General features: G+C 46.4%; 2 protein-coding genes and 1 long non-coding RNA gene across 4 annotated transcripts; 2 read left to right on the top strand and 1 right to left on the bottom strand.

Moving 5' to 3' along the window:
- Window positions 1-1,442: 1,442 nt before the first annotated feature.
- On the top strand, window positions 1,443-17,696 carry myo1hb (myosin IHb). Its single transcript, XM_061802062.1, has 33 exons — window positions 1,443-1,502; window positions 3,534-3,695; window positions 4,588-4,703; window positions 4,776-4,974; window positions 5,047-5,127; window positions 5,269-5,448; window positions 5,549-5,647; window positions 6,408-6,521; window positions 6,593-6,664; window positions 6,841-6,960; window positions 7,047-7,114; window positions 7,200-7,305; window positions 8,253-8,333; window positions 8,403-8,494; window positions 8,567-8,661; window positions 8,749-8,795; window positions 9,059-9,139; window positions 9,219-9,324; window positions 9,923-10,040; window positions 10,295-10,408; window positions 10,489-10,565; window positions 10,727-10,795; window positions 10,859-10,943; window positions 11,449-11,611; window positions 11,930-12,013; window positions 12,092-12,185; window positions 12,745-12,800; window positions 12,883-13,018; window positions 13,092-13,162; window positions 13,597-13,694; window positions 14,205-14,304; window positions 14,385-15,436; window positions 17,558-17,696. Exons 1-32 carry the CDS (start codon window positions 1,461-1,463, stop codon window positions 14,409-14,411), a joined length of 3,153 nt encoding a protein of 1,050 aa, XP_061658046.1. The 5' UTR covers window positions 1,443-1,460; the 3' UTR covers window positions 14,412-15,436; window positions 17,558-17,696.
- On the bottom strand, window positions 5,029-16,381 carry LOC133491160 (uncharacterized). Of its 2 annotated transcripts, none has more exons than XR_009792360.1 (5): window positions 15,962-16,381; window positions 8,387-8,774; window positions 8,184-8,294; window positions 5,232-5,409; window positions 5,029-5,167 (listed from the first exon to the last, which is right to left on the bottom strand). It is a non-coding gene; the product is annotated as an uncharacterized LOC133491160 (long non-coding RNA). The 2 variants fall into 2 exon arrangements; XR_009792361.1 differs by having other exon boundaries at window positions 5,034-5,167; window positions 5,302-5,409.
- susd2 (sushi domain containing 2) lies at window positions 17,524-27,182 on the top strand. The gene is made up of 15 exons (XM_061802068.1): window positions 17,524-17,756; window positions 18,276-18,427; window positions 18,903-19,070; window positions 20,179-20,350; window positions 20,652-20,883; window positions 21,909-21,994; window positions 22,809-23,077; window positions 23,273-23,407; window positions 23,488-23,637; window positions 24,253-24,462; window positions 25,486-25,669; window positions 25,933-26,027; window positions 26,367-26,552; window positions 26,709-26,808; window positions 26,905-27,182. Exons 1-15 carry the CDS (start codon window positions 17,524-17,526, stop codon window positions 26,966-26,968), a joined length of 2,436 nt encoding a protein of 811 aa, XP_061658052.1. The 3' UTR covers window positions 26,969-27,182.
- Window positions 27,183-27,867: the final 685 nt, after the last annotated feature.

Below are 27,867 nucleotides of genomic sequence, written 5' to 3'. Positions count from 1 at the left end.
GGATTGAGCGGGTTCAGCTGCCGGGCCGATTCCGCCATGACTCACACGGCTTTGGAGGTGAAGGAGGTAATGACATCATCTTTTGGACGTGAAAGTTGGTGCTCGCGGCGTTGCCCAAAGGCTGGAACTCCTCTACCGGTGTCGGCCCGGGATGCGTGTTTTCATTTGGTCACAAAGTCACAAGTCACTTTTATAGCCACGAGTTTACTCGGCAAACAAACGCAGTGCAGCTAAGCCTCTGGCTGTGGCCGATGTCACGCGACCTGCTTCTGGCGCTCCGTCCAACTCTTTTTGGAGCAGCTTTTGAATGAAAATCAAACCTAAACGTGTTCTCAGAGGCGGCGTTGAATTCTTCATCTTTTGGAAGTCGAGAAGCACGAGGCAGGTGCACTTCCTGTACCAGGCATGCTCCGTTTTTGTACGCGGTACGCCTCCCGAAAACAGAATCGTTGGGGTCCACTGATCGGGATCGGAACGGTGAAAATCTGCCGAGGAATGGCATGCATAAAAATCGAGTTGAAAAGAAATCTGGGGAAGAACGCTGATGAATATTCCCAAAAATTCAAGTCGGATCGTAAGTGATCGTGTCCTGGTTAGGCGCATTTGGCATCATTTGTAACCTGGGAAGTCTGCGCTGTAGCGAGGACCCCCTGTAGTGTGTTTGGAGCGAAAATCCTAGCGACGGCGAGGCGACGTAGCGCCGCGTCGGGTTTCCGTCGACGCCCGGAGCCCAAAGAAGCCCCCCGAACCCCCCGCGTGTCGCCCCCCGGTGTCTCTTTCACGGGCCCAGTAACGCGATCCTGCGCCGTTCTGGAAGGACGTCGAGAACAAAGGAGGCGCCTCGGGCTCGGATAGACTTTCCTCTTCCTGCGCGGCTGACGTCCAACTCTGATGTTTACGCTTATGGGAACAGTAACGGGACAACGTGGTACCGCACAAAACGTGCGCAACTTTTGGACGTCAATAAAGTCGGGGAAGTGCGTTAAAATTGGTGCAACCTGACAACTTCGTATGTCGAGGACCAGCTAAGTTTAGCTAGGGTTGTTGGTGGAAAGGACACGCACTACAGGTGCAAAAAAAACCAAAACGTAATTTAGTTCTAGTTCTCTAAGCAATTTACTTGAAAGGCTCGAGTAGTTGGAAAATCTTTGAGATACACAACGATGCGTTTTTTTGCCGATAATTGCCATGTCGAAACTTTGCAAGGTATCTTACCTCCACCTACAGGACCGGAGGGCGATAGCAAGTCCGGAGTTTTTCCCCAATCGATGTGTTCGGAAGGACGCTTTTAGATCGGCCCTGGCCTCTGTCGGAACCGGTCGCCAAATTCAAGCGCTGGACGTTTTTGAGTAATGCTTTTGTTGGCGCTTTCCTCTCGAAGGAAGTAGAAGGCGTAATCTGCGGGTGTTTCCTGTCGCGCTATCGCTGTCCTTGCGTTGAGCAGAACCGCATTTGCTTGAATGAAGGACCGGCGGAGACGCGTCAGGATTTCTCAGCGTACGGTAAGTGACTTTCTTCTCGTCCTTGTCGAACTTTTGAAATGTCGGCGGACGGCGAGACCCTGAACGGCGCAGGTCCACTACCTCATTTTTGGCCGTCAAATCAATGCGAGTTTACGGCACTGATGAATTGTCAGCGGGCGTCGAGCCGTCAGCGAACTCCTGCAACTCGATACCGTTCGGCCCTTCGCCGACTGCGACCAGTCGACCGTTTTTCCCGTTTCCACCCGACGGATTTTGTGGTGATCCGTCTCCGGGTTGTCTTTTTGACCTCAAGGCCAATTGAAACTGCAAGAGTGGAGAACCGAAAATTGGGCTTGGGTGCGTACCGGACTTTGGACTTAGTACGAGAATATGACTTCTGCATAGAGAAGTGTTGCCAAATTCGAATGATTCCAATTGGTAATATAAAACATAAAAGAAATGAATCTTCGAAATGGTGAATAATCAAGCGGCTGTCCCCGCTCTCAAATGTTGTGGGCGTGTCCGTGGAACATTTGCTTGTCTGACAAATCTCAAATACCAATCCTGGTCCTGCAAAAAAAAAAAAAAAAAAAAGGATGCTAGTTTTTTTCTAGAACTGTTTTGATGCATACACAGAAGTACATTTTTTGAGCTGAAAAAATGTATGCTGATTGTATCCCACCTGGTTGTCAAGGGATTTTTTTTCCCCCACACGGTAACAACGAGGCACTCGCTCCAGAACGGCCACACCGGCACAAAGCCGCAGTCCACAGGCTGACTGGCAATTTGGACACCAATAATTATTGGTTTTTAACTTTTGTCCTCCTGTGACATGCACATACTCACAGCAGACGACGAGGCACTCTAAAGCAGCCATGCCAGGCGCTACGGCTGAGGCTGAACAGGAAGTCAAGCATTTTGATTTGAAGCTGCCGTTGTGGGCGAGTTCCAAGGCGAGTAATTGGTCGAACTCCCGCGCGGAACTACGCCGAAAATGAGCCGCGATCGGAATCAGGTCGTCAACGCAGACGGGTTAGCCAAATTGTCGAGCTTCACGCGCCATCCGATGCAGTCGCAGCGTGACTGTGTAATTAGTCTAATTTAAAAAAGAAAAAAATCTTCGCCGTGATCTTCGCGAGAGCCAGAAGCTGAACTGCACTGTTTGTTTACAAATATTTGTATTCCGCTTCGACTCTTGAGCACTTTTTTGCTCATTACCTAATTTGTCCTGTGCGGAGAAGCTAATAACGCCCACGTTGAACTACACAAGGGCAGCCGTATTTGGTTATTATCGTTGTTCTGGATTCTTTTGAGCGACCCCCGCAAAAAGGCAGAGTTTCGGACCCCATTAAATGGCGTGGGGGGCCCAGATCTGGCCCCCGGGTCTCCAGTTTGACACCGGTGCGAAAGGAGGGCTATCGCGAGCGGACCCGGCAACGGAGGAGATGAGTTCGCTTTTGTCGTAATATCGATTCATCACGAGCGGCGAGGAAGCGGCCAAGGTCGACTGCGAGTCACAAAAATAGGAACGGGCCGGGGCAGATAAGCGCCTCAAATATGCTCGCGAACACGACACCGATTTTGTTCCAAATCATTCGGATCCAGCTCCGGGGCCGAGTACTAGTACGTGCTACGTCCTGCTTGATAAGCACGGTCAGTAAATTAAACTAAACCAAGTACAGGCCACAAGTACAATGATTTGATTTCTCATTGGTGTGTCATTTAGTAAACTACTACGAGGCACTAGTGACAGTACTAGGCCCAAGTAGTGCCCATGCGTCAGCCACTAGTAGCCTTCTCGACCGTATCGGTTGCACCAAATTGCCCACTAGTAATTTTGCCTGACTCACAACATGAAATTGTCGTAGTAGTTTGCAGAAATGTCACACAGATGTGGGGAAAACAAAGTTCTACTAGTACACCGAATTATCTTTTGAGGAAGGATAAAGAACATACTAGTGCATGGACCTTCAGCTATCAAATTCACGCGCAACCCGTTTATGTGTTCGTGAGGATGGAAGTAATGTTGGACGGCTAGCTACAGTATTGTAGTTTTCTCGCCGGGCTCAGAGTCTGGAGGACCGCTGCAACCGTATCTTGAGGAACATGGAGGCCTCCCTCACAGCCCGGGACCGGGTGGGGATCCAGGATTTCGTTCTGTTGGACCCCTACACCAGCGAGACCGCCTTCCTGGACAACCTGCGAAAGCGCTTCCACGAGAATCTCATTTACGTGAGTCGTCCCTTGTCCACGGCGTCCTCCCCCCCGTTTTGCACTAAATAGCTTTAGCCGGTAAATTGCACGCTCGGTTGGCTTTAAGTCTGAAGATGGCTCAGCAATTCTCCGCAGCCTCCTTCGTTGGCCGTTTGTTTGTTTTACTTTTACAAACAAGGTCGGTTCCGTCATATTTTCCAAAGGTTCTTGGGCAAATGCGACAGAATCGGACCTATTCTCACTCCTTATTTTTGAGGCGGAGTTGCACGTTACTTCGCAAACAGGTCAAGCGTCCGAGAGACTGAACCGTTTTTTTCTATTTTCAACAGCCTAGATGATTTCATAATAGGTCAAATAATAATAGATCAGACGCGGACAGACCAATAGTGTCGACTCGTGGGAAAAAAACGACAATATTGATCTTGGCTGGCCGTACGGCGTTTCTGCCCCAAGTTTGTGTTAGCATAACTCTTGAGAAAGCTGCTTATGAAACCTTGCGAAAATCACTGCTGGAACGGCACTTCATTAAAATGCCACGGCAGAGGTAAAAGACAAAATCCAACGATTACAATAATGAACATAGTTCATCTTTTGTAAATAATATAAAGATGAAGTTAAACAGTCGCAAGATCACATTTAACTTCCCATTTGTCTTTTTTGACGTCAGTTTTAGCATTTGGAGCTAATTGTGAATTTGAGTTCACATTTTTTTGTCCCCGTCGTTCCGCCCGACGCGCTGCTGCTGCTGCTTTCACCCCTGCTGCTAAATTAGTCGTCGTCTGTTCTTGCAGCGAGTGCAAAACTCCGCCAGGGTCACCTCCGCCCGTCCTCAGTAACGGCGGCAATTTATTGGCTCGGATCGGGACAACATCGCTCACGCGGTCGTGACCGTGACCTTTTGTGCCCGCAGACCTACGTCGGCACCCTGCTGGTGTCGGTCAACCCGTACAAAGAGTTGGACGTCTACGGCAAGAAGCAAATGGACACCTACATGGGCGTCAACTTCTTTGAGCTTCCACCTCACATGTAAGATGGCCGAGCGTCGCAATATCAGGTACGGCAGACCCTCGAACGACAGAGCCGCCGCGTCCCCGTTAGCTACGCGCTGGCCGACAACGTGTTCCGCGCCATGATGTCGGAGTTCAACGACCACTTCGTCCTGATCTCGGGCGAGAGCGGCGCCGGGAAAACCGAGGCGTCCAAGAAGATCCTGCACTTCTACGCCGTCAGCTGCCCGACCACCAAAATCCTGAATCACGTCAGAGACAGGCTGCTGGTGTCCAACCCGGTTCTGGAGGTCCGTGGTTCTCCTTCTCCACTTTGAGCTTTTTTTTTTTTTTTTTTTTGGTCTGAACTGGATGTCGTGCAGGCCTTCGGAAATGCCAAAACGCTGAAGAACGACAACTCCAGTCGCTTTGGGAAGTACATGGACATCCAGTTTGATCACCAGGTACCGACTGTACCGCCTCAAATCCGTTGATGATTGACGCCTATCAAAAATGTGTTGGAATAAAAAGCAATCGCTTAGAAATGTGCGATGCGTCGGGTGTTTACCTTTGCGGACGCGGACTGAGCGGCGACGGTCTCCCAGGGCGGGGCGGTCGGCGGCCACATCCTCAGTTACCTGCTGGAGAAGTCCCGCGTGGTCCATCAGAACCACGGCGAGCGCAACTTCCACATCTTCTACCAGCTGGTGGAGGGCGGCGAGGAGGATCTGCTCCGCTGGCTGGGCCTGGAGAGGAACTGCCAGCATTACAACTACCTGGTTCAGGTCTGGTGGTCGGAGGCTAGGAACCGAGGAACTGTCGCGATTGGTCGGAAACCGCCAGGAATGAGAATGTAGTAACTCAACCGCTGTGCGTCTCCGACAGGGCAATTGTGCCAAAGTCGGTTCCATCAACGACAAACGCGACTGGAAGACGGTGCGCCAAGCTCTCTCGGTCGTTGACTTCGGCGAGAGCGACACTGAGGTACGATTCCGGCATTTGTCTTTTAAATCGGGGACAAGGAAGGCATCCCCCGCACGAATGAAAGAAGCTCGTTACGTGAAAATACTGCAGTGCTCGTCAACGATCGCGTTTCTGATCTTGACCGCGATTGTCCGATGAGCGCTAGCTTGAACGATTCGACTCCTTGCCGATCACGTGAACTCCCACATTGGAGAGTCGAAAATTTGGTTTGGACCGGCGCACCGCAGATTCCCACAGGCAGAAGTCGCCAGAGACAAAAGAAATGCGACGTATCGTGTCCGAGGAATCTTCGAGACTGGACAGATACCGATACTCGAGTTCTCCTCTGTAGCGTATACCGATACCAACTGAAGTTTTGGTACGAAAGGGCTTTCTTTCTTTCTGATCCACCGGATGATTCATCAGTATTGTGCATTGCAGCCGTGTAGCGCCAACTACTGGCGAGAAGGACTGGCTCGAGTTTATTTTTGCCCGAAGTCTCAGTGACCGGCATCGTCAGCCTTCACGAGTTCCCGATAAGCTGAAAAAATATGTCCGCCTTTGACCCGGTGCGCACTCGATCCAAGCGTTGAAAACAAAATGCTAGCGGAAACCTGCAAGCAGAACACAATCTGTTCCGGTCCGCTCTCGCTCTGTTTGGATTTGAAGGAAGTTACCTGAATAAAAACAAATACTTCAGGCTCAAAGGGTTGCAGTGGTGAAGCATTCGAGTCACTCTAAAACTTTGGCCGTCTTTGTTTGTTTTCCGGATCGGAACCAGGACCTTTTTAGCGTCATCGCCAGCGTGCTCCACTTGGGCAACATCGAGTTTGAAGCGGACTCTGAGGGCTACGCCGCCCTCGGCGACCGCCGGGAGATCCACTGGCTGTCCAAGGTCAGAAAGTGAGCCGAGCGGGCTTCAAACACGCACCCGACTGCCGTGCTCATTCCGTCTTTGTGCGGCAGTTACTTGGGATTCCCGCTCAGGTGCTCCAACGGGGCTTGACCCACCGCAAGATCGAAGCCAAAACTGAAGAGGTGACCGATTCGCGCTGACAGACAACATCGACACGAGCTAAGAATAATGGAAAGTCCACATTTGGGAAACGTAAAGCGCTCGGTTCGCCGAATTCGCTTATTTCCCAATTGTCTGGAAGAAGGCGTCGTTTCTCCCGAAAGCCGCCCAGTTTTTCCCTCTGATCCGATCTCAAAAGGTGCTGAGTCCCTTCTCGGTGGACCACGCCGTCTTCGCCAGGGACGCCCTCGCCAAAGCCGTCTACGGACGCGCCTTCGACTGGTTGGTCGACAGGATCAACGGCTCGCTGGCGAACACGGTCGGCGAAAAAGCGGCCGGCGGGGCGGATTTTGCGATCCGAATGCCTGCGGCGTCATAACGACCGATCCCGTGAAACGCTTGCAGGATTCCTCCAGGAAGAATGTCATCGGGCTTTTGGACATTTATGGATTTGAGGTCTTCAACGTCAACAGGTGAGAGCAGCTGACACGCAGCGAGGTGTGGAATGAACTCCCAACGACTTTGGACCCTTTTATTTGATTTGATTTCATTTTTTAGCTTGGAGCAGTTTTGCATCAACTACTGCAACGAGAAGCTGCAGCAACTTTTCATCCAGCTCACCGTCAAGTCCGAGCAGGAGGAGTACGAGGTGGAAGGCATCGAGGTGGGTGTTCCCGTTCGCTGACATTTTGAGCGGATGTGACGCGTCACGTGCTTGCTTGCGTTCCCACACACTTATCGCCAGCGCTGATTTCTCGCATTTATCCTCATCTAATGGAGAAATGGCGGGATCGGTTGATCGGGAAGACGGAGGAATACTTCCAGACGGATTTGAACCTGTGGCTGTAAATGATGTTGAACGGTCGGAGGGTTCTTTGGACGGGAATGACGCAGAGTCTGACTGCTCGGAGGCCTACGTGCGGGACGTAAGTGCGTAAACAAAGGCCTCAGCCGCAGGTTCAAATCTGGATGGACGTATTCCTCCGTCTTACCGATCAACCGATACTTCCATTTCATCATCAGAGGAGGATAAATCCGAGAAATCAGCGCTGGCAATAACTATGTAGGAACGTAACCGAGCCCCTGGCACGTCACGTCCGCTCACGTCACTCGCCAAAATGTCAGCGAACGGGAACATTCAAAATTCCCGATATAAACGACCTTAAATGATATCTGATAAAAGTATTTATTTTAATGTTATCTATCTGCTATATGAGTGGACTTCCCCTTTAAGACAAAAAAAAAAAAAAAAAAAAATCCCAAAATCTGAGACGCTGTAAGTCCTCCTCACCAGTAGTTGGCACCACGCTACATCCGTTTGACACATGAGCAAATAATTATATGCCTCTTTGTTCACAACTGTATTCATTTTATGTATCAAAACTACGAGTACTATTGGGACCGCCTGCTCGGTGTACGTATCGGTGAGTACTCGAGTCAATACTCTTACTAGTAGCAGTATCTAAAACAAGCGGTATCCAACGTCTCTAATGCGCAACCATGTTATGTTATGATATACGATTACATAAATTGAAAACGTACCAGCGTTGTGGCCACTCTGCTTCGGCAACCCGAGTGAGAGTACGCGTACGTCGCGGTTCCGATCCGCAGTGGGAGCCGGTGCCGTATTTCAACAACAAAATCATCTGCGACCTGGTGGAGGAGAAACACCGAGGAATCATCGCTTTATTGGTAAATATTAAAAATGAACGTTAGATCAGATCAAAACAAAACAGATCTAACACCTGTCCCGTTGCGCAGGATGAGGAACGTTTACGTCCCGGGAAGGCCACGGACGTCACCCTTCTGGAAAAAATGGAGGAGACCGTCGGGGGCCACCCCCACTTCGTCACGTAAGGGTTGCGCAATCCCGGGGGGGTCTCGTGGCTCCCGCCGCCGGCGCTGACGCCCGCCGACTTTCGCAGGCACAAACTCGCCGACCAGAAGACGAGGAGGACGCTGCGGAGGGGAGAATTTCGCCTGCTGCACTACGCCGGGGAAGTCACGTACCGCGTTGAGGGTGGGAGAAGAAGCGGCCGTACTCCGTCGGGCGTCCGCCGCCGTCGCCGACTTTGACGTTTTCAAATGATCTGATTCAAACTTTCAGGATTCCTGGACAAAAACAACGATCTTCTGTACAGAAACGGAAAAGAGGTAATGCTGTTACTATGGCAACAGGGAGCGGAAAACTGGAGTCTAACATAGTGAGCGCGAGCTGCGAATCGGTGGAGATTCCGTGTCGTATTTTCATCCGCGGAGGCGGCGCTTCCTCGACAACGGCTTTGTCGATCTGCGCAGCGGGCCGAGCAAGAATACCTCCGACCTTCGTCATTATTCACCCGTCCAGTTAGCGTAAACGCGTGATTTTGACATTCAGCATTCCTTCGTGACAATTTTGTTTCTCCCCCCCAATCGAGGTGATGCAACAATCCAAAAACGCCATCATCAAAAGTTGCTTCCCTCCCAGCGAGCCCGACCGAAACAAGAGACCTGAAACTGTAAGAGTTGTTGTTGGTTTTTTTTTTTTTTAAAGAAACAACCCCCCCCCCCGTGAATACGTTTTGTCGGCGCACGCAGGTGGCGACTCAGTTCAAGAGCAGCCTGGCGGGCCTGACCGACATCCTCGGGACCAAAGAGCCGTGGTACGTCCGATGCGTCAAACCCAATGAAGCCAAACAGCCAGGTGAGGAATCGCACCAGGAAAAAAAACAAAACAAACAAAAAAAGTTTTTCTTCATTTGAAGGATACATAAATGTCCATTTAGAACAAGAAGAAGTGACGACAAAGGACTTGGAGGCGATGCTTTCCCGTCAGGGCTGCTAACCATAACCTTATTTTATTGTCATTTAAGTACTGTATGTATAATACAGATCAGAGCATCTGCCTCGCTGTTCTGCGGACCGGGGGTTTGAATCCCAGGACCCGCCCGTGTGGATTTTGCACGTTCTCCCCGTGGCCTGCGTGGCTTTTCTCTGGGTGGGCGCTCCAATTTCCTCCCACATCCCAAAAACAGGCATTCATTGGAGACTCTAAATTGCCCCTAGGTGTGATTGCGAGCGCGGCTGTTTTGCGACCGGTTCCGGGCGTACCCAACCCGCCTCCCGCTCAAAGATAGCCGGGATTGGCTCCAGCTCGCTCGCGACCCTCGTGAGGATAAGCGGCTCGGATAACGGATATCACGCAGCGCGTGTACGGGCGGCTCGGCCCGCCAGCCGGTTACCGCGGTGCGGAAACCGAAAATGGCGACGGTAATCGGGCGAGCTGTGCCGACTCCCGACAGGACGCTTCGACGACGTCCTGGTGAGGCATCAAGTGAAGTACTTGGGCCTGATGGAGCACCTGCGGGTGCGACGCGTGGGCTTCGCCTACCGCAGGAAATACGACATCTTCCTCCAGAGGTAGGACGGGTCACGGAACGCCCCGTGTCCAAATATGGTCACTTGTACATTTTTCACAAAGCAATATTACGCTAAGTCCGCCGTCATCATTTTGCATTCATGAAATACAGAAAAACACACTTTTGAAATCTTTGAACATCGAGAGCAATGGATAAAAAAAAAAAAATATTGCATCCTGGATACAGTTTGCGTCCCGGAAAGACTATTGAACATATCAAAACGCAATCATAAATATTCAAATATGCGCTCGGCAGGTACAAAGCTCTTTGTCCGGACACGTGGCCCAACTGGAAAGGCTCGGCGGCCGAAGGCGTTCGGATCCTCGTCCGGCACCTGGGATACAAAACCGACGAGTACAAGATGGGCCGGTAGGAAAAGCTCCGCCGCAACGCCCCCCCCCCCCCCCCCCCCCCAAGCAAATCCCGCTCTCATCAGTTGTGGCCTCAAGGACCAAGATCTTCATCCGACACCCGAGAACTTTGTTTGCCACGGAAGACGCCTTCCAAGTCTGCAAACATAAGCTCGGTGAGCCAGGCACGCTTTTCGCTCTTCGACGTCAAAAAACTGTTGACGTACCTCTACGCCTTTGTGTGCTACGTTTTCGAGGGTCTTCGTCTGTACGTGTGTTCATGCGGTGATCCGGTCCCCGCGTGTGCATAAATGTACGTTTTTTTTTTTTTTTTAAGCAACAAGGCTTCAGGCCAAGTACAAAGGCTACAGAGTGAAAGGCGACTACCAGAAACAGAAAGAAGCCGGTGAGTATTTTTCAGTTTTTTCGCCCGGGCGACTTCCCAACTGAGACGGCGAGCGTGCCGCAGCCACCAAGATCGAGAACTGCTGGAGAGGCCTGAAGGCCCGAAAGGAGCGACGGCAGAGGGAATGGGCCGTCGCGATCATCAAGAGGTACAAGAACGCCTACTTTTATACTTTGTAGCGCAAAAAAACTCACTTTCTTGTGAGCAAAAATTCAAAATACCGTCTTCGAGCAAATGATCGCAGGCTCCTACTTGACGTTTGCGGTCAAATCGAGCGTAAAACAAAGACAAAATGAAGTTATTTACTTGAGACAGCCGCTAGCTTAATGCTAACGGGAAATGGAACGCGCCACTGCGCTGCTAATAATTAGCTTCGACGGAGGCAGAAGCCTTTTAGGGAGTGAGATTTGAACACAAAGCCTGGCGCACCACACGGAGACAGACAGTTTGAGAACCCTGAGGGAAGCTCTTCTTTGTTCCACTACATCTACAGGATTATAGTGCCCCCCAGTGGCCAAGTCGCATAAAACACCAGGAGCTGCAATTATTTGTTCATTGTTTGTTTTTTTTTACTGTGTTTTGATTGCCATAAAACATTTTTAAAAAATCCAATTTATCAATTCATTAATTTTTCAACTTCTCCGGTGCCGCAGGTTCATTAAAGGCTTCATGACCCGAAACAAGCCGACGGGCGCGGACAACAGGGAGTACTTGGCGTACGTGAGGCAGAACTACCTGACCCGGCTGAAGGAGAACCTCCCGAAAACCATTCTGCACGCGGACTCGTGGCTCCGCCCCCCGCCCGTCATGGAGGAGGTCCGCCCTCGTCGTCCCAAAAAAAAAAGGATCCGGGGTGCAAATGGGGGGTGGGGGGTGGGGGGGGGGGATGAATAAATTGAATATCGCAATCGAGATGGAAAAGCATTAGCTTTAGCATTTTTTCAGCATTAGCTTGCTTAAGAGGGAAAAAAAAAAACTTTTTTTTTCGTGTCCATATGCAAATAAAGTCGAAAGTTTTTTAAGTTACAAGAAAAACAATTAATTTTACGTGAATTGAGCTGGGTGAAAGTTGTTTTAATTGTATGGGAATTATTCTCATTATTCTTATCATTTTTTTTTTGTGTCCGTTTGCAGGCGTCGCTGCTCCTGCGGCAACTTTTCCTTCGTGACTTGTCGCGAAAATACGTGCGAGGGATCACCGAGGAGAGGAAGGCGCAAGTGAGCGCGCTCGCGTCGTCCGCCGCACGCTTTTTTTCAATTGTCATTTTGGACAATTTGCGACTTGTGTGCGTGCAGCTTGTTTTAAAAGCGCGGACCAGTTTCTTGTTCAAAGGCAGGAAGACGAGCTACCCGGCGAGCGTCGGCTCGCCCTTCGTGGGCAGCCGCGTAGGCAAGTCTGCGCACTTTTCACTTGTGGGAATTCAAAATGTTTGTATTTATTCAGCACATTTATTTATTGTTGGTTTCATTTTTAAAAAGGATGAGCTATTATCTTTTCAGTTCTACATCTTTGGATTTGAAATACATTTAGCAATTTAGTTTTTTCAAAGGTTTTCTCATTATCATCATCATTTATTTTAGACTTAGATTAAATTTCATTATTTTGTATTTTGGTTTTCAAAATATATTTAAAAACAATCTTAATTTTCTTTATGAATTTGTTGAAAGTTTTCATTTTTAATTGTTTTTCTATTTATTTTTTTTTGTATTTTCTGCATTATTTGTATTTTTAGTGACGTTTTTTTTCCAAAATAGCCATTTGTGGTTTTTCAGGTTGAATTTTGCAAAATGTTGCCATTTTTAATCGCATTTTGTTTTATGAATATTGTTTTTTGTTTTGCAAAAAATGTGTTCAACCCTTTCAACTGACACTTGTTTGTTTGCTCAACTTTTACTGTTGAATGTTGAATTTCGTCCTCTTTTTTTCCCCGAATCTGGCGCTGGTGCAGCCCTCCAAGACATGAACGCCAAAATCTTGCAGCTGATTCAGCGCCAGAACGTCACGGTAAACTCCCGCCTCGCATCTCGCAACGTACGACGTCGTACCGACGCAGCCGTAAATCAAGTTTTTTGGTTTTTGTGTGCAGTACACCGTGCCGGTGCTGAAGTACGACCGCAACGGCTTCCGTCCTCGACCCCGGCAGCTGGTCTTCACCCGAGAAGCCGCCTACCTGGCGGACGGGGCCAGGATCAAGCAGACCGTCCGTTACGACGCCCTGAAAGGTCCGAGCGGTCGCGGGAATCGCGCTCCAAAAAGGCGACGTCTCCGACGCGCCGGCTCTGGTTTTGCTTTCAGGCGTTTCCGTGAGCGACCTGAGCGACAACTTCCTGGTTCTGCACGTGAAATGCGACGACGTCAAGCAGAAGGTACGACGGGGAGGCCGAACGTCGCTTTTCGGGAAAGTACGCCGCCAGTCTGACCCCCCGTTGGCACGCCAATCGCAATAAAAGGCATGAAAAAGTCTCAAGGACGGACGGAAAGTTAAAACAGTTTTGGGGGGGAAATGAAAATATGGTCCACCCATCCACGTTTGGATATTTTTTTAAAAACGTAAAAAAATGCTCGGAAAAATTCTACAGGATGGAAGCCGTTTTGGTGTCACGCTTCCAATATTTTGGGCAAATTTGGACGTCGGACGTGACCTGTTGGGGCAAGCGGAAACCGCTAGGCTAGCGGGGCGGGATACAATCCAATAAAAGGAGGCGGGGCCAACAGTACGAATGGCTTTGCGACTTCCTGCGTGGCCTCTAATTGAAAACGTGGCGACATTGCGTCGGATGACTCCGACTTGCCGTTGCAGGGCGATCTCGTGCTGCAGTGCGACTTCCTGTTCGAGGCCCTGACCAAGCTGAGCGCCATCGTCGACAAGGACGACTTGATCCGGGTGGTCCGGGGCAGGTACGCAAACATTTGATACGGTCATCGCGCGGATGTGGATTCCAGACCAGAATGATGTCAATTTATAGCTGGGTTAGCTCAATGCTAACAAACAATGCGAAACGCCACGGACAGGCTAACAAAACTAGCAGAGATGTTGACTCATTTTGGTCGCTGGCCACATTGAGGTTATGGTTTTCCTCACTGGTCTGTTGGGACTGTGAAACCACAAAAATCTTCATCGCGTCATCATATTTACACATCAAATTTATGTACTACTTTTGGAATCAGAAATCAAAGCTCATGGGTTTTCCAACTGTTATCAAAAACCTAATCATTTATGATATGACAATGTGACATTTTTGTACACTTTTTAACAAGAATGACGGACGTCGACACACATATAATTTGACTCCGCGGGCCGCATAAAATCCTGTGGCGGGCCAGATCTGGCCCCCGGGGCCTTGAGTTTGACACCACCACGATCCAGATCTCGACTCGAAATGAAATGTGCGCGTCTGTCACGTCTAGTGTGCGATTCGACATCCAGCCCGGCAGGGAAGGTTTCGTGGACTTCAGGAGCGGTCCCAAGGCGCTGGTGTACCGGGCCAAAAACGGACATTTGACGGTGGTGAGCATTTTTTACGTTATTTCATTTTTTGTAAATCCTCCAGGACGCCTCAATTTCAAATGTCTCATTTTCTTGTGTAGGAATCCGCGAGCGGCGAAAACATCTGATCTGGGACGACGTCGCCCCCTGTCTGCAAACTTTAGCAACAGCCACCCGTCCACTCCAAAAGCTCAAGTGGACGTTTTGCGACTTTGTGATGTCATTCGACCGCTACGATAATGCCAATACTGTATTTTCATCACAGAACTCGAGTATACAAACATGCAGATTTACCATACTTATCATGAAAAAAAAAAGTACTTTGAAAAATCTACATCGCGTAGTTGTGAGAAATTATTGTGACAATGTTTCGAAGGTAGAGGAGTTTCTTTGCAATAGTGGAAGTTGTAGCACTGCCCCCCAGCGGAGGTTTGTGGGAGCTACAAGTACCCGCTAGACTGGCCCTCATTTCCAGACGTTTGCCAAGTACCAGATGGTGTGTTTTGTGATTTTTGAGAAGCAGGAAAACCCGAAGAGGGGAAAAAAAAGTAGAATACCCCCCAAAAACTGGAGGAAAAATTGTTTTTTTTTTGTGAGTAGATACATAAACAAAAAGTTTTTGGCCAGTGGCGGTGCTAGCTTGAATGTGCGAGCCCCCTTCGTAATGCCCCCCCGCCCCTCAGTGCCTCGTCTTCCTGCTTGCATGAATATTTGATAACAAAAAGAAGTTGAATACAACTGAACTTCATTAAACAATCCATATTTCCCTCCTTTTTCCTCATTATTTAAAAAATGTCGACACAGCGTGTTAGCGCTCGTCAAAATGAGTCACCAAAGGTGAACCTTTCAAATGTCCATTAAAAAAGGCAAATGATTTTGATCCTTATCGCGCCGGCTAACAAAGATGGGCAATAAAAAGCGCCAGCGGTGTCAAAGGTCGCTGTTTTTTTTTTTTTGCGGCAGTAAAAGATGCGAGCGGCGACTTCCCGGTACGAGGACGAGGGCCAAAGTCCTCGGCCATCCCGCAGCATCGCACTCGAAACCCGCAGATTTGAATGCGATCGCGTTGTGCATTTTCCGCCGGAGATGGGAAGACGCGCGGCAGCCGTCGTCGTCGTCCTTCTTTTCCTTTCGTCCGTCGCCGGGACGCTCGGTGAGTGTCTGGGAAAAAATTATCCGTTGCAGACGCGCAATTTTGTGATTTGGAAGGCGTTGTGTTGTCAGCGCGGTTCGTAGAAGTACTTCTTTGCTGAAGATGTAATATTGGGATTTGCAAAAAGTCATAAGCAAAACTTCTAAACGTATAAGTTTGAAAGCACATTTGTGTTTATATTTTGAATCGCTTTTATTTTGTAAGGTCATTTAAAAATGAACATCTTGGGTGACAGAGATGTTTATAGCACTCCGCCCCCACCCCCAAAGTAATACCAGCACAGGTATTTCCACCTCGAGTACTCACTGATACGTGTATTGTTACCCAGGTTTTTTTTTGTTTGTTTGTTTGTTTTCATTTCAACGCAATAACAGATGGATGATGACGATTCGCCGACATGATGACGCAGTGGTACCCCTCCTTAATAAATTCGTTCAGGAAGTCGTTTAGTGATGTGAATATTTCAGAACGGCCAACATAACTACATAATGTAAGGAATGATAATAATGATTTTTTTTTTTTTACCTTTGGCATTTGGCGACTATGAGAAGTGGCGTCACGGGGGACGGAGGAGGAGGCAAACTTCGACAGCCGAGCGAAAACAAACTTGAATTTCAGTCCACTAAAGTTTTCTTGGGCCCATGTTGAAGAAAGATGAATAAACTTGCAAAAGGCAAACGGGAAAACTCACGAAAAAGTTGAAAAGTTTGCCTTTGTGCTAGCTTGTGAAAGCGCCAGGTGACGAGTGTCAGAGGGGAACGCAAAGCATCGTGGGTAAAGATTGACGAGCCAATGGGATGCCAGGAAGGTGCTAGTAGCCAATGGGAAGAGCAGCCCAGTCGCACTGGCACCACCCAACCCGCGAAACAGGATGTTGACCTTTTTGGAGGAAATTTGCAGGCTGGGAATCCACCGACGGAAAAAAAAAGACGAGCGATTGGTTGGCCGCCATCTTGCTACTCCCAAAATACCGGTTAGCTTATGGCGGGGTTGTTCTCAAAGTTTGGCATGTGCAATTAAAACTGGTCGTGTGAGCTTGACAGTTTTTTTCAGTTCTGGTAACATGAAGGATTTTTAATTCGATTTGGTAAGCCAAAAAAAAAAAAAAAGGCGAAGTGCAAAGGAAAGACATATAAACACCGTGACTAGCAAGAAAGCTTGCATATTAGCTAGGGCCCCATTTCCGTGACATGTTAACTTTTCCCAAAATACGCTGTGAAGTACTATCATCATAACATTGCAAAAAATGAAGCATTTTTTTGTCATAAAAACATTACATTTGAAGTCAATCAATTCGATATATTTTTGGATATATAAGGACTCGCAATGGGAAAAAAAAAACATGCTAAACGCATTTGTTGTCTCTGCGACGTCCTATTTTAGACAAAATTTAAACTTTTTTCCTTGCATTTGAACATAAAATTCAATTTGCAGAGTTCTGTATTATGAAATTCATCAAAAATTTAACAGAAAATGTGTTTTCTTGCTTATCCACTGATGATGTTTGGGATAATATTTACAACACTTTTTCACAAAAAAAACGTCGGCCTACAAAGGTGAAGCAGAGAGTCAACAGTGAACAACAACAACCGTCAAAAAAACTTTGTTCAAGTGAATTAAGTTCATCAGAAAATAAAACAAAAACCCTTTACAAGCAAACTTGAACAGTGTCAAAGTCAATCATTCTAACTTACCTGTGGAATGTTTTCTCGCAGCCAACAAACTGGCGATTAACGCCGCACAGGTCGGCACGCTTGTTTTGGGAGTATCAAGATGGCGGATGGCGATTTTAGCTTTGGTGGCCAATGAGCCATCCAGTCTTTTTTTTTTCCTTCTATTTACATCAGTGTGATAATCAAGCACTTATTTTTTTTTTTTTTAAATCCTGAACTTTCCTTCGTAAATACGGACACAATATCGGATTTTTTTTTGTTAAAAGAGACGTTTGTAAGTAGAGGTACCGCCGTACCAGCAAGGCGGACAGTGAGAGTCCGAGTCTCCTTTTTATTTTTTTGTACCTGGTACTTTCAGACTAAAGAATCAACTCGTGCGTCACGTTGAGCAAGGCACACCGGAGTTGTTTTGGGATGCCGACCAAACACTTTTCTTTTTGCGACTCAGGCGAGTCGTGCGAGGGCAAATGCGGGCAATCGCTGGGCGGCTGCTCGTGCCAGGCGACGTGCGGCCCCCTGGGGGGCTGCTGCCCGGACTACAAGCAATTCTGCGTCGAGTTCCGCCCGCAGTCGGGATCCATCTTGGGCGGCACCGATTTTCTGGTGCTGCACGCAACTTTTAACCCAAGTGACCTGATCAAGTGCAAGTAGGAATTTTTCTTTATTCTTCATATGCTCGTCGGAGTCACGTGACGACACGCTGTCAAATATGGAAAATGACACTTTTGTTATTTCTAATACATTTTAGTAAAATTAATGATCGAGTCTTTTAACACAAAAAAGTTACAAATATTTTGTGAAAAATCACAATTTAACCCAAGAAATTGAGCTGCAGAAATAATTAAAAAATATTCTGAATAAATCCATTTGTAAGTTTTTTTTGTGAACAAACAGAATTTGATTTGCAATGAAATTGAACATAATTAGTTCCATTTTTTTTTTTTTTTTTAAGAAAGTAAAATGTGACTTAACTTAACTTGTGGCTTGGCCCGTGTCCGGAAAAGGTGAATAATTTTATTGTACATTTTGTAAAGCCCTTCTAAAATTCAATCTTTGCCAGAGACTAAAGTAGGAACCCTTCGCTCGGTTGCACGTAGCACGAATTCCGCGGCTCGACGTCAACAAAAGTGAGCGCACCCCTGAGTGAAAGTGTCCCCGCGTTGCAGGTTCAACGACGACGTCACCACCACGGGCTACGTGGACCGAGAGGGACGAGGCCACTGCGTCTCGCCGCTCTTGTACCGAAGCGGCTGGGTTCCCGTGCAAATCTCGTCCAATCACGGCATCACGTACAACCGCGTCGGCGCGTGGCTGGCGGGTACGACGCCGCCGTTCAACTCGCGTCGGCATCGCGTGCGCATGCCCATGCGCTGGAAAAACTACGACTGCTTGACCCATCCTTCCCATTTCAGTCAAGAATGAACATTGTGGGCGATTATACTCTTTTTGATAAAATATTATGTATATATATATATATATATTCTCACCTAATATCACAACAGCATAACAAAAGCAAAAATAAAAAAAATTGAAGTTTACTGTTACGATAAATAATGCAATGTTCTCCATTAAAAAAATGTAAACAAAATTTGGAACATTACACCTGACCACTTTCAATTTTAAAGTGTCCTCAAAAATTAAATGTAAAAAAAATATTGAACTAAAAAAAAAAAAAATCGACAAAATGTTGAAAGATAGCTGCAAAAAAACTCTTTCAAGTTTTGTTTTTGTGCAAACTTTTTTCTTGTTCGTGTACGATACTGCAATTTTTTTTTTTTTTTTTTTTTGCACAGTGCACACCGGCAAGCTGGACGCCAAACTGAAGGCGCATCTGGTCAACGCCACCAGGTGGCAGTACTACGGCACGCCGAACGTGGACGGCTCTCTGGAGATGACCTGGAACGCGACCCTGGTTCGAGCCCCGAGGGTCAACGTGGAGCTGTGGGGCTACAGGGAGTTGGGTGGGTCTCATTGCGCCAACTCGCCGGACATTTTCACTCCAGGATTTTATTTTTCACAAAGTTGGAAGTTATGTTATGCTGAAGCAGATTTTCCACGAGTTTCCTTCGCTTTTTGATTGCCCTATTCATATTAATTTATCACAATATAGTTAAAAAAAAGGAAGAAATATATATATTTTATTACATGTTTATATTTATTATTATTTATTCAATAATAATTATTTATTTCTTTATTATGAATTTATTATTATTATTTATATATTTTATTTTATATTTATATATATATTTACACGCGGCAACAACAGCACCTGAAAAATGTTTCTAGTAATTCATGTGGATGCCACAAGATGCCAGCAAAACACTACTGAGAAATCAGTGGTGTCCTACATATGGCCCACGGGCCAAAACTGCGACAATCTGGCTCGAATTTAAAAAAAAAAAAAAAAAACCCAAAACAAAACACAACAAATATTATTATATGAAGAGGATAAGGATAATTTTGAGAAAATTAATACTCATGTAAAAATGAAATGGGAATAATTTGTAGGTCTTTGCAAAATGATTTAATTTGAAAGTGCAACAGGATGTTTTTCCACTTTCAAATACCCGTGACTTAGTTTTGTGCCTTTAAATAAAATCACTGGGATCCATTTTTACGCACATATTTACGTGACAATCTGAAGCAAAATTTAAAAACAAATCTGAGTTTGTTTTGTATTCATAAAATAAAAAAGATTTTCCTCATGTACTTTTTGATCCACAATAGACAGAGGGGAAAGCTTTTTGTCATTTATTTATTAGTATTTCAATATATTATGATTTTCGTAGCATCAAATATGCGGGCCCTGAAGACCCCGGAAGCGCCTCCCTTCACCTCAAAATAGTTCCGTGGCATCAATCCTTTTGAATATGAATGCTGAAACAAAGAAAACGTGTTTTTCAGGGAATAACGCAGGTTAGCTAAAAAAAAAAAAAAATTATCAAATGAGTGAAATTGCACATTTGCAAATATGGAAGGAACGCCGCACCTTTCGGCGTCTGTGCCGGTATGAGTCATCGGTATTTTTCTTGTGCTATTTTTCTTTTTGATCCCTACCGCCCCCTCCAGGAAAGATGTATTCGGAGCGCTGGCGCGCCGAGTGGAAGTTTCTCTACTCCCTCGCCGAAGACGTGGCGAACAACGGCAGCTTCGTTTTTGTGCCTCAACCTTCTGCCGACTTCTCCGGCTGGGAGGTCGGAGCGGTCCGGGTCAGCTCCAGCACCAACCCGCGAGGCTTGCGGTAAACTTTTTTCACTATTAATATTGTTAAGGAGTTTGGTAGCGCAAAAGAAATTTGCTATAATTTTTGAGTACAGACTTCTAGCAAACCAGGCGGGCCACATAAAATGAGGGGGCGGGCCAGATTTGACCCCCGGTCCTCGCGTAGGACACCTGTGATTTATGTCCACATCGCAAGAGGATGTGCGCATCGTTAAGAGGTCAAGGGGCAAATATGACGCTGATCGATGAGATTGTTCTTTTTTTTTTTTTTTTAATTGATATCGCGTCGCTAAATCGGTTGGTCAGGAAGTGACAAACTGACGAGTTTCGGGTGGTTCCGACACGGTCAGGGACGTGGAAGCGGTTTGGAGCGAGGACCACGCCCTGGCCTGGCACCTGGATCACGGGTTCCGGAACGACTCTCGGGCCTGGGCCCTGGACAAATGTTTGACGTGGGACCGGCTGGAGGGCGACCTGCCCGACTTCCTGGGCGAGATCGTCGACTGCCCCTGCACGCTGGCGCAGGCCCGGGCCGACACGGGCAGATTCCACGTGAGCGGTCGCCGTTTGTTCTTAGATAGACCGATTTTATGGCTTTGACATTGAAAAAGAAAACAGGATTCAGGCAAGTCCGAATGTAAGGCTGAGCACCTTCAGTGCAGTACCACATTGTCGCCACAACGTAGCGAGCAGCGCTGAGCTCTACGAGAAGAAATACAGCATGACGAAGAAGCAGAGAAGGGCCCCAACGAAATCTTAAAATTAATATTGGTTGTTCCCGCAGAGCGGAGAGTTTGTTTGAAACTCTCGCTTTTAGTCGAAGGTTTAAAATTAGCTGAACATCTACGCCAGTTTCTGTTTGCCCATCCGTGGTGCATCCCGTTATACGGTATGTTAGCATTAAGCTAGCAGACTTCATTGGGCAAATTCCCTCGGTGCGTTTGAACAGTTATTTACACATTTTTATTGTCTTTTATTGTGTGCGATGTGTCACTGCTCCACGTGTATTAAATAGTTTCCAGAAGATTTATAATCACCACGACGTGTATGCTAATTCCCGCTAGCGTGTCGATGGGATTTTCCCATCGTATGTTAGCATAAATCTCCACATTTTTTGGAAAAGATTTTCTCCATCTCCGTTGAACATTTTGCAGTTTAGTTTGACAATTTGCAATTTTTTTTGTTTCATATGTCACGTTAAGCTTCAAAGTGGGAGTGGCCAAGAAACAGTTTGAAGCAAGCACACGTTGCCTCTTATTCCATCGTAGTCATATTTGAGCGTTTTGCGAAAACCAGCTGGAAACAATACAACGTTTTTTTTTTAGCTACTGCACTAGTATTTTATTTTATTTTATTTTTATTTGGTCACGGTGCGTTCAAAATGTCTAACGGTGCGAGCGCGTCTTCTTTTCGTTCCCGCAAAGTGATGTTATCGGGTCGTCTTCCGGTTTCTGAGCGTGAAAGAGTGAGATTGGTGCTAAAGAGCACTTCAAAAAGTATCTTTTGACCCGCGGAAAGGTGTTCAAAGGGGCTCGACTAGAATCACGCCTGACCTTTTTTGTCGCTTCGCCATTCAGACGGATTACGGCTGCGATATCGAGAAGGGCAGCGTGTGCACGTACCACCCGGGCAGCGTTCACTGCGTGAGGGCCGTACAAGCCAGGTGAGGGATTGCGACCCCGACAGCGCTTCCTGACTCCAATAATGCATACATAATTCCATTTTATCATAAGATTGCTTTTACCGTTCACTTGCAGTAAAAGTAAGGACCACCAGGGGGCGGTGCGGCGGAGCGCACGTCACAGTACATGCAAACGGAGAATCAGCTAGCTGCAGTAATATTAGTGACAGATAAACAATAAACGATACCTCTGAGTATTATCTGTCTAAATACTGCCGCACCGTTTGTGTTGAAATATCATTTGCTCAAACGGCAATACGACGACGTCGATTAGCCCAGCTATGGCGTTTCGCGTTCCGTGTTAGCATTAAGCTAGTGGACTTGTGTCCCGGCAAAAGTTACGTCATTTGGTTACGTACACGTCTTCGACCCAGTTCAAATTTTTTGTCCGCAAGTCAAAGCCCAAAAAAAAAAAAAAAAAATTGAAAAACACGTCGGTAAAAGTTTTCTCATCAATTTAAAAATGCTGGATTATTTTACAAATTAAAAGATGAAATGAAGAGTTGCTAGGGATGTAAAAAAAAAAAAAAATGGACCTGGAATGTGCTATTCCCCAACCAATCCAGTGAAAATTGTACGTTTTTTTTTTTTCATATAAATTTCACATTTCCATTTAAAAACTCTTCAGTTGAACAAAGGTACTTTTTCATATCTTTCCAAAATTTTCATCACATTTGTACAGTTTGCGTCATCACGCTTGGGAGGTCGGATGACGAAATGTATCAAATTCATCATTCAACTTTTTTTGAGCACTGAGCTTTTTGAAGTGGAAGAAACTCACCTATTTGCCATCCAGTCCCAAGTACGCGGCCGGCCAGCAGTGCTGCTACGACGGCGACGGCGTTCAAGTCCTGACGGCGGACTCTGTGGGGGGCAGCACCCCGGACCGGGCCCACGACTGGGGCTCGCCCCCCTACGGGAGCCCCCCCCGGGTGCCGGGCCAGTCGCACTGGCTCTACGACGTCCTCAGCTTCTACTACTGCTGCCTTTGGTCTGACAACTGTCACTACTACTTCAAGCACAGACCGTCCAGCGACTGTCGCCGATACCGACCGCCGAGCTCAGGTCGGCGCTCGATACCGTTCTGCGGAAAAATTTTCACCTCTTCAATCGACATATTTGCATCCTTGCATAAAGCGGGAGCCAACCTCGGCTGTAAAGATGTTGCCCAATTTGATTGTGAAATTCACTCACGTACCACTAGAAGGCGCCCGCCCGGGTGCCACCTTTTAGCGAGTCCTTCCCGTTTTTCCCCGCCAGCCGTGGTGTTCGGAGACCCGCACTTCATAACCTTCGACGGCGTGCGCTACTCCTTCAACGGCAAAGGGGAGTACATTTTGTTGACGTCTCCCGGGAAGCGCCTGACGATCCAAGGCCGGACCGAGCCGGTGGACGGTGAGCGGGGGCCGCCTCGTCCCGTCGGAAGCGGACTTCCTCCGGGTTTGACGCCGCGGCTTTTTCCGACCCGAACGCAGGAAACGCGACCCAGCTGACGTCGGTGGCCATGAAAGAGGCGTCGTCCGACGTCGTCGAGGTGCGAGCGGTCGCCGGCCGTGACGGCCTGGAGGTGCTGCGAAATCAAAAGCGTCTTCGCTTCGACGAGCAGAGCTGGATGGACCTCAGTGGTGAGCAAAAAAAAAAATATACATTTTTTGTGCTTTTATGTTTCATAATGGCGTTTGCAAATTAAAAAAAAAACAAACAAACTAAGAAATCATGCAGTATTTACATAAGCAAAGGGCAAAACTAGCTCGATAATTGTACGGAAAAATATTTTGGTTTTTTAGACCAACAGCCTTTTATGATAACAGGAAAAAAATCATGACATAAAATCTTCCATATTGACACAAACACACACAAAAAAACATTTTTTTTTTAATATTTTGTGCTCTTATGTTTCATGATGGCGTTTGCAAATTTCAGAAAAAACAAAAAAATAGCTAAGAAATCATGCAGTATGTACAGAAGCATAGGGGCAACACTAGCTAGAAAATTGTGCGGAAAATATTTTGTTTTTTAGAACAACAGCCTTTTACGATAATGCAAAAAAAAAAAAAAAACATTACATATTACATAAAACCTTCCATAAAAAAAAAAATTGAAATTTTTACCAATTAATTTAAAAAAAAAATGTACATGTACATGGGTAATGGGGAAAAGTGGCCAAAGATAGTTGTGCCCACCACCCAGAAATGAATCTTATTTTCAAAAGAAAAATGACCAAGCTGCCTCTCTTTCAGGCGTGTTTGTGTTTTCCCCTTCGCCGGCCAACGTGACGGCCATGTTCCCCAGCGGCGCCGGCGTGGAGGTGCGTCTCCGGGACGGAAGCGTGACGGCGACGGTGCTGCTGCCGGAAGAATTCCGCAACGCCACGCGGGGTCTGCTGGGCGACGACCTGGTGCCGGCCGACGGGGGGAACGTCCGGGACATTTTCGACTTCGGGGCCAGCTGTGAGGCTCGCGTCGTCTAACTTGCTCGTCCACGTTAGCAGGAGAACGTACTGGATATTAATTAATTGCATTCATTTCAAAATGGTTTTGCCTAAAATTGCCAAACTGAAATCTATTTAGTCTTTTGTTTACTCGTTTAGCTCACAAAAAAAAAAAAAAAAAAGGTGAATAATTTTTTGGGGTAAATAAACATTTGCATTTAACATTAATGAATACAATAATAAAATATATATTTTTATATTATTTTATGAAAATAAATGATGAAATACTAAATCATTAAAATGCTTTATTTTATTATATATTGGTGAATGAATCAGACAGAAATGTCAATCATACAATTTAAAACTGAGAATGTTGTATAATTAAAATAAACATTGACTTATAACATTTATAGTTAAGTGATAATACCATTTGAAAAAACGTTTTAAAAAATATTTGACATATACATGTAAAAAAGTAATTCATGTAATTCAATAATTGATTGTTTTGTTCATGATAAATAATACCATTTGAAATCATTTTATTTTAATTCAGAACAATTTCACATTTTCATTTAACATTTTTTTTAAATAATCAATGCGTTAAATCAGTTTAACAATGCATTTAACATTTGGTTCAATTTGATTCAAAAATTGATCAATAATTTATACATAAATTAATGACGAGGAATCACTAAATTTCTATCTTTAAAAAGTATTTATGTGATATTATAATTAGTTATATAACTAATGACATTAATCATAGTAAATATTTGTATTTACAAATGAGTTAGATTATCGGTAAAATAATTTTACATTTTTTATTTTTTACTAAATAATCACTATACATTCTGTTATCCTTAAAAGCATTGAATTCCTTCAATAAGAAAAGTAAAAAAAAAAAAATGCAAATAACTTTTTTTTTTTAATGATTTGTAAGTAAGTAAGTTAAAATGAAATAATGAAATTACAATTACACTTTTAGGCTAACCACTTCCAGCCTGGCGAATAATCCTGGCTGTTTGTTTGTTTGTTTGTTTTGCAGGGGCCATTTCCAACGAATCCGCCTTGTTCACGTACGATTCCAAATACCTTTTGGACACGTATTACCACTCTCCGAGACACGACCCCAATTTTATCCCAGCATTTTCCATCCCGGAGAACCCCGACGACCCGCTCTACGCCGTGGCTTCGGACGTTTGCACCGGGGACGGCTCGGAGTTCTGTCGGTAGGCGCGCCAAAAACCTCCAACATGGCCACCGAACGGCGGCGACGGTCTTACGAGCGCTCCGCTTTGCTTCACTCAACTAAACCTGAAATCCGTTTGCATTTTGGCTGCGTGGAAAAAAATACCAGGAAATGAACCAAATCAGTCAAAAGCGAGAACATGGGCGGCGGCACGGCCTCCCAACCACGCAGGAAGTGAACCACGCGGTAGAATCAGCTGCTTGAAAAAGTCGTTTTGACTGAAAAATGTTCTGATTTTGGCAGGTACGACATTTTGGTGGGTCGTAGCGCGGATCTGGGAAAGGCCACCAAAGCCTCTTTCCGGAGTCACGCTTCTCTCGTGGAGGACTTAAAACCTGGTCAGTATATCGAAAAACTCCCGTGTACAAAATGTATTTGTTGACGTAATAGCAAGCTAGTCATCCATTAGCATATTAGCATGTGAAACTCATTGCTAAACCCTTAGCGTACAAGCAAACTATCTTTTTAATCATTTCACATTATTGTCTGACATAACATGCAGTGTAAGTGAAGTTGTTGTTTTTCGGGGGGGAAAAAAATGTATCGTGGACTAGCATTGGCAAGTTAACGTTTTAGCACGTGAAGCTAATTTCTGAAATTGGCTGCTCCCCTTGAGCGCACATCTTGGCATTAGCAAGCGCACTGTTTTGGTTTTTGAACTCGGCGTCGGCTCGCAGTGGTCTCCTGCGGTTGGCTGGCGCCGCCGGCCGACGGCAGGAAGGAGGGCACCGCCTACCTGGAGGGTTCCACGGTCCGACTGCTGTGCGACGACGGCTTCGCGGCGGAAGGGCCCGCCGAGCGCACCTGCCTGGCGGACGGCACGTGGTCGGGACGCGACACCGTCTGCGTCCGTCGCGCTCCGAGTACGTACGGCGGAAGTCCGCCGCCGCTTTGAGTTTTTTCGCCTGCGTCCGTCAAAGACACGAAAGGCTCCGCTACCGCTCTAGTACTACAACTGGTGCTACAGCTAATACAATTGAATATAGCGGAAAAACTTTTGTTTTTTTTCTTTCCGTCAGGTAACGAAGCGGCCGTCGTCGCCGGTTCGGTGGTCGGCGTTCTGCTCGTGATTGCGCTAATAACGGCGGGGCTGGTGGTCTTTGCCCGAAAACGTCAAAGGTCAAGTAGTATCGTTCGGACTTAACGACGTGATGTTTTTGTCCCCGTCGGATGAAATTCTGAAATGATCTTTTTGCTCTTTTCGTGCGTTCGCAGGTCCAGAAGACTGTCGAGAGAATTGACTCCAACTTTTGGCAACATTGAGTTCACAGATGAATAACCCCACACACATGCTCTTCATCCTCACAAGTACGAGTCGCCTTTTACTGCAGTACGACCTGAAGTCCGATACGGAACGAAAGGCTCAGCGGGAACCGACCGGTGTAAATTGAGCGGACGGGCGATGGGGTACTGCCTCCGCCGGTGAATAATACAATGTACCGGTGTATTCTTGTCTTTATCACCGAGTAAAGAAATGTCTACACAACACATCATTTCGCAGATTGTTGGTTCTTATTTATTTCTATCTTTCGATCTATCTGCCATGGGAAAATGTTTGACAATCTTCCCATGCTCCCTACCTTTCTACAATTTACCAACTAACTTATCTACCGAACTTGCAGATTACCAGCTAACTAATGAACTAGGTAGGCAGCTCCATAGATAATGAGCCACCTGCAATCTACCCACATAGATACCCAGCTAGCATGCTACCCATCTAAGCACGTACCGAGCTAATAAGCTAGCTAGCAACTCAGGTACATACTGTAGCTACATGAGCCACCTACAACAATGAATTGAGCTCATCAGAAAATCAAAAACGCTTTCCAAACAAACTTTAGCAGTGTCAAAGTAAATCTCTCTCACTTACCTGTGGAACGTTTTCTCACAATCAGAAAACAAAACTGCCGATTAACTCAGTTAGTCGCTGTCGCCGCAGAGGTCGGCATGCTTGTTTTTGGGAGGATCAAGCTGGCGGATGGCGACTTCAGTTGTGGTGGCCAATGAGTCTTTAAATCAGTGCCTAACTTGCATAGAACTAGCTACCAAGGTAGCTAACTACTGACCTAGCTAGGCAGCTACATCGATAACGAGCCACCTACAATCCACTCACATAGATCCCTAGCTCCCCATCTACGTACGAATCATTTATCATATTACTTAAGTCCACAGCTACAT

The sequence above is a fragment of the Syngnathoides biaculeatus genome, chromosome 17 (assembly GCF_019802595.1).
Source record: "Syngnathoides biaculeatus isolate LvHL_M chromosome 17, ASM1980259v1, whole genome shotgun sequence".
NCBI lineage: Eukaryota > Metazoa > Chordata > Actinopteri > Syngnathiformes > Syngnathidae > Syngnathoides > Syngnathoides biaculeatus.
This window is presented reverse-complemented; position numbering and strand designations above follow the sequence as displayed.

Coding starts and splice junctions, on each gene's coding strand:
- myo1hb (XM_061802062.1), top strand. CDS start 1,461: ATGAAGGACCGGCGGAGACGCGTCAGGATTTCTCAGCGTACG. Junction 8,495..8,566: donor GGCCACCCCCACTTCGTCAC/GTAAGGGTTGCG, acceptor CGACTTTCGCAG/GCACAAACTCGCCGACCAGA. Junction 13,163..13,596: donor GCGACGACGTCAAGCAGAAG/GTACGACGGGGA, acceptor TTGCCGTTGCAG/GGCGATCTCGTGCTGCAGTG.
- susd2 (XM_061802068.1), top strand. CDS start 17,524: ATGCCGACCAAACACTTTTCTTTTTGCGACTCAGGCGAGTCGTGCGAG. Junction 21,995..22,808: donor GTGAGGGCCGTACAAGCCAG/GTGAGGGATTGC, acceptor TTTGCCATCCAG/TCCCAAGTACGCGGCCGGCC. Junction 23,408..23,487: donor CCGGACCGAGCCGGTGGACG/GTGAGCGGGGGC, acceptor ACCCGAACGCAG/GAAACGCGACCCAGCTGACG.